We start from the raw sequence: 5,000 nt of genomic DNA, 5'->3' as shown, positions 1-5,000 counted from the left end.
GCAGTTGTATTTAAAATGTGTTTATGTGTGTGTGTGCCTAAACTGTGTATGTGCGTGTGTGATTTTTACAGCAATGCCAGTACCTCCTGCTGTTATTACTCAATGCAGATGAGCAGAGAATCTTCACTATGGACCCCTGCCCTATGGTAAGTGGTGTGTGTGTGTGTGTGTGTGTGTGTGTGTGTGTGTGTATGTTTCACTGTATGTTTTCTGCTTGTGCATTTGTGTGTGTGTGTGTGTGTGCGTGTGCGTGTGCGTGTGCGTGTGTGTGTGTGCATGATCCATGTTCTTTCAGACGCATGCTCATTCTTTTCCACCACCCCACTACATTCTGATTGACAGGTGTCAGACTACTCGTCAGTGATCCCCAGGCCCATGTGGCTGCAGAAGGTGAGGCAGAACCTGGAGAGTCGCTACCGTCTGGTGGGGGAGTTCGTCTCGGACGTGCGCCTCATCTTCAGGAACTGTGCTGTCTTCAACAGGGTTAGTACGGTATATGTTTTATGTCTTATTCATTTAATAAAGGGACAATGTACATTAATCGACATGGCCTTATAGAACATGCAAATGCACCAGATTTAGTCACAGACTGATTTTGATCTGCAGTCCCCAGTCCCTATACGAGAAACATGTCCTCTCAAACGTTTTGATCCTGTTTGGAAAATGCCTGAAGTTTGCACATGTAAGAAAAATGGCAGGTTTGACTGAGCCATATTTATTGTGTTATGTAAGATTATGTATCTATGAAAAAAAAGTCAAAAGGATTCAGTCTGACCTGTATTTCTGTCCTCAGACATGTTTGTTTACTCTCCATTTCATTCTAATTGGTTGAGGCTGAGCACAGCGTTTCTCTGTTTTGTATTATGCTGATTTTAAAGGGAAATACCGGGCTAGGTTCTTTCTCACGTTTAGATACATGTACAAGTAAAGCATGTTTAATCTGTTGTGGACTGACATTTCTTGCAATGATTTGTAATTGAAAATGTTTCTTTCATTTTAGAACAATCAAGAGTTTAAGGAAATGGGAATTAGACTCAGTACTTTGTTCGAAGAGGAGTTTCAAAGAACCTTCATTACAACCAGTCATCACGATGATTTGGGAACACAGCCGAACCCAGGTCCCTCCACTGTCTAGGAGCTGGGCTAGCATGCAGTAGCCTGAAAGTTGTCGGTTTAATTCCCGCCTTCCACCGTTGTGCCCTTGAGCAAGGCACTTAACCCCAAGTTGCTCCGTGGGACAATGTAATGACAATGTAATCTCTTGTAATATAGTTGACATGTGTAAGTCACTTTGGACTAAAAGTGTCTGCTAAAGGTAATGAAATATATATATATATATATATGAGAGAGAGAGAGAGAGAGAGAGAGAGAGAGTGAGTATAGAAAGAGAAAGTAGAGAGATACAGTATATATATACACAGTATATATATATATAGAGAGAGAGAGAGAGAGAGAGCTAACAGCAGTTTACTCAGGGAAGCGCACTAGAAAGTCCAAAGGAAGTCCTAGGAATTCCAAATTAGGATTTTGTTTTCTCATCTCTTCCAATAATTGCAGTCAGTGTCTATAGAAGCACGTCTTTACCTTTGCACTGCCACATTTTCTACAAGCTTTATATGACGACTATCATGTCTTATCCAACATGCCCAACAATTCGGTCAGAGAATGGGCAGAGTGAGAAAAACTAACACAGCTGTACAAGCAGCACACACCTGACCATCAAACATGCATTATGCGTGTGTCTTAACGATTTCTACTATTTATATATGTCAGAATTTTTTTTTTTTTTTTTTAATGAATTAAGGAATTCTTATGACCCCTTCCTTTTGGGGTGTATGCACAAAAAGTTCCCAAATTAATTATTATTGGAAGTATTGTAGATATACAGTTTGGGATGTATTGCCTTTTGCCTTGATGCAATAAGGGTACTATGGTTTTTTTTAAAGCTTATTTGTGGTTTGAATTGACAATTTTGAATCTTTTTCTTTTTTTTAAGGATTAAAATGTTCAAACTGTTAAATAGTCCACTGAATGTCTACAGGACTGGAAACGTCTCTGTCTGTGGTTGAGGACATTTTTTAAAACATGTAATACTGTACTGTCCTACTGTAGATGTTTAGGCTATATGCACTATTGAATAAAACATTACCTTTCCTTTTAAAAGTGGTTGATTGTCTGACTGAAAGAGAATAACTTGAAGTATCTTCAGTTTCCCCCCCTTCACTCTCCCAATGTACTGGCTCTAAGACAGGTGCTTTGCGCTGGCATGATCCCTCCCTGAAGTGCCAATAGAGGTCGCTGTGGCTCCGAAGAAACAGGTATCAACACCTGCAGGTGACACAACTGTAACTGAATGTTAACTTGACGTGGGCGCTGTACTACCACCAGTGATATAATAATATAATATTGGACATATAATATAGGCTACGCTTGCTGGCAGTATAATGAATGACTGAAGTTAAAACAATACATAACATGAATAAAGGACGGGTCAGTGAGTTTGTGAAACTCCCCCTCGTCTGGTTTCCACGCCCCCTGCATGACTACGTTTACTTTACTGTCATCTGGTCCGACACTCACTGTGAGCTTCATGTGGGATACTGGCTTCGTATTCGCGACGTTTTACATAGGATGAAGTTTTGAGCAACGTTATTAACGTTATGCTAGTCGTCTAAATGACGTGCTGAAGTTGAACTTCTCACATGAAACATAATCTACAGTGACCAACAGAGAATTTGGTAAGTGATTACAACAGTTGATATGACATTGCCATTACACGTAACATAACAGCTATCTTCGTTCCTGCAGCCTAATCTAGTGTGTTTATCATAGCAAAGTGGGGACATAGCCTTCACTAACAACGTTTAGCTGCTAAATTAGTTACACTAGCTAGTTTTGGAATATATTCCAAAATGTAAATTAGCTTGAGCTAACTTAGGTTACGACATAGCCTAATTCAATGTAAATTTGACGACTTAAAACAGTTAACGACAAGGACTAATAAGCATGAGCTACATAACTTAACATTATGTTACACCGTAAATTACCTTGTCTGTTGTTTTGTTGCGTGTAGCCTACTGTAAGTTAACCTGTTAACGTATAGAAACTTCATCACTGTTGACACGAAAGATAACGTTTTGCTAGCTTATATAGTTAGGTTAACGTTAGTAGCCTTCTTGAAGTTGATTCTTTAGCATAAACTGTTTTAAATGAGGCACAAAGTTGATTAATTATAGCTTTTCCTGGTATGTTGTTATCACACAAAATAACGCACTTCTTAATCATTTATGAATGAAATGTTATGCTGTCTCTAGAAGCATGAACATAGTATGCATGGTGTCAACCAAATATTGACTTTCTCTGCCATATCGAGAAACTTAACTTGCACTTTATTGAAGCTCAGGTCAGGTTTGCGATGTGACAATTTCACTGTGCAGGCATAATGCAAGTTGAGCTCAATGAAATTTTACGTAGTTTGTATCTTACATTTTGTCTGGTGCATCTTACAAAACATCTGTGAAGTGAACTTTTGCGAAATATTGACTGTTATGATCGGGTAAAACCTTTGTATTTACTCACGATGTAGGCCTAATGACCTTACATGTTTTTTTCCGACTGTTTATGTTCTGTTGTAGGTAAACTACAGACACGCAGTAACCATGGTACAGAAGTATCAGTCCCCAGTGAGGGTCTACAAGTTCCCCTTTGAGCTGATCATGGCGGTGAGTGTGTTTGTGTGGATTGTACCCCAGTTCTGTGCATTATATTCATATGGACTAACTAACACACACCTCCATGATGTATAATTCATATACTGACTCTTTACTCGCCTGCTGTTCATTGCCAAGTGCTCTCCATTTTGGGTGAAAGTGTCTGATGATCATAAGTGTAACCATGTGGTTTGCAGCATTATGCATTTTATGTATGCGTGTAAATTCACTCAGGAATCCCATTGTCAGTAACAGTCGGACATGTTTGTTGGGTCACTTGGGTGAAGAGGAGTGAACTCTGTGTTGATGATCATAGATCTGTGCTTGTGTTGCAGACGTTGTGTGAACAGCAGCAGTAGCTCCCCGTAGATTGCAGTACAGGGGCAAATGTAGAATACAGGGGCAAAGTGTGTGTGTGTGTGTGTGTGTGTGTGTGTGTGTGTGTGTGTGTGTGTGTGTGTGTGTGTCTGTCTGTCTGTCTGTCTGTCTGTCTGTCTGTCTGTCTGTCTGTCTGTCTGTCTGTCTGTCTGTGTTTGCTTGCATGTGTGTGTTTGTGTGCTTGCGTGTGTGTGTGTACAGTGTAGCCTATGTGTGTGTGTGTGTGTGTAGCGTGTGTGTATGTGGCTGTGTCCAGCTGGCTGGTTCTGCCTGGTCAGCGTGGTGACTGAGCGGCGAGCGAGTGTGTGTGTGTGTGAGTGAGAGTGAGTTGTCGGTGTTCAGAGGTAGAGCCACTGACCTCTGATCCCCATAAGGAATGTTCTAGAGGGTTTATGGAGCTCTGCGCTCGTCTGATGTAACAGTGTAACCAGCAGGTACAGTACGCTCTGAACACCTCATCTGAACTCAACTGATGGATAGATAACTGATAGATAACTAATAGATATGTACTTTATTCATCATGAGAGAAACCTCATCTGAGCTGATTGATAGATACTGTATGTACTTTATTCATCATGAGAGAAACCTCATCTCAGCTGATTGATAGATATGTACTTTATTCATCATGAGAGAAACCTCATCTGAGCTGATTGATAGATATGTACTTTATTCATCATGAGAGAAACCTCATCTGAGCTGATGGATAGATATACTTTATTCATCATGAGAGAAACCTCATCTGAGCTGATGGATACAGTAGATACACTCTATTGCCTAAAGTATTGGGTCACCTGCCTTGACCCCCATATGAACTTCAGTCACATCCTATTCTTTTACTTTCGGCAATATAGTGTATAGCTGATGTATAGATACAGTATGTACTTTATTCATCATGAGTAAAACAACAGAACA

The 5,000-nt window shown here is 40.1% G+C and overlaps 2 protein-coding genes across 3 annotated transcripts in view; both read left to right on the top strand.

The window, feature by feature from the left end:
- The window catches only part of LOC134069761 (nuclear body protein SP140-like protein), a 13,896-nt gene extending 11,740 nt beyond the window's left edge, over positions 1-2,156 (top strand). For both annotated transcript variants that reach the window (XM_062525826.1, XM_062525825.1), the window contains 3 exons: positions 72-146; positions 343-483; positions 1,001-2,156. In XM_062525826.1, the coding sequence (XP_062381810.1) occupies positions 72-146; positions 343-483; positions 1,001-1,135 (351 nt within the window). In that variant the 3' untranslated portion in view covers positions 1,136-2,156. The remainder of the gene's footprint in view (positions 1-71; positions 147-342; positions 484-1,000) is intronic.
- A 403-nt stretch (positions 2,157-2,559) lies between these two features.
- LOC134069759 (SEC14-like protein 1) overlaps positions 2,560-5,000 on the top strand; it is a 24,961-nt gene continuing 22,520 nt past the window's right edge. The window contains exons 1-2 of the mRNA XM_062525823.1: positions 2,560-2,738; positions 3,636-3,722. Coding sequence (XP_062381807.1) covers positions 3,660-3,722 — 63 coding nt within the window. The 5' untranslated portion in view covers positions 2,560-2,738; positions 3,636-3,659. The remainder of the gene's footprint in view (positions 2,739-3,635; positions 3,723-5,000) is intronic.

Source organism: Sardina pilchardus, chromosome 22 (genome assembly GCF_963854185.1).
Source record: "Sardina pilchardus chromosome 22, fSarPil1.1, whole genome shotgun sequence".
NCBI classification, from domain to species: Eukaryota; Metazoa; Chordata; class Actinopteri; order Clupeiformes; family Clupeidae; genus Sardina; species Sardina pilchardus.
This window is presented reverse-complemented; position numbering and strand designations above follow the sequence as displayed.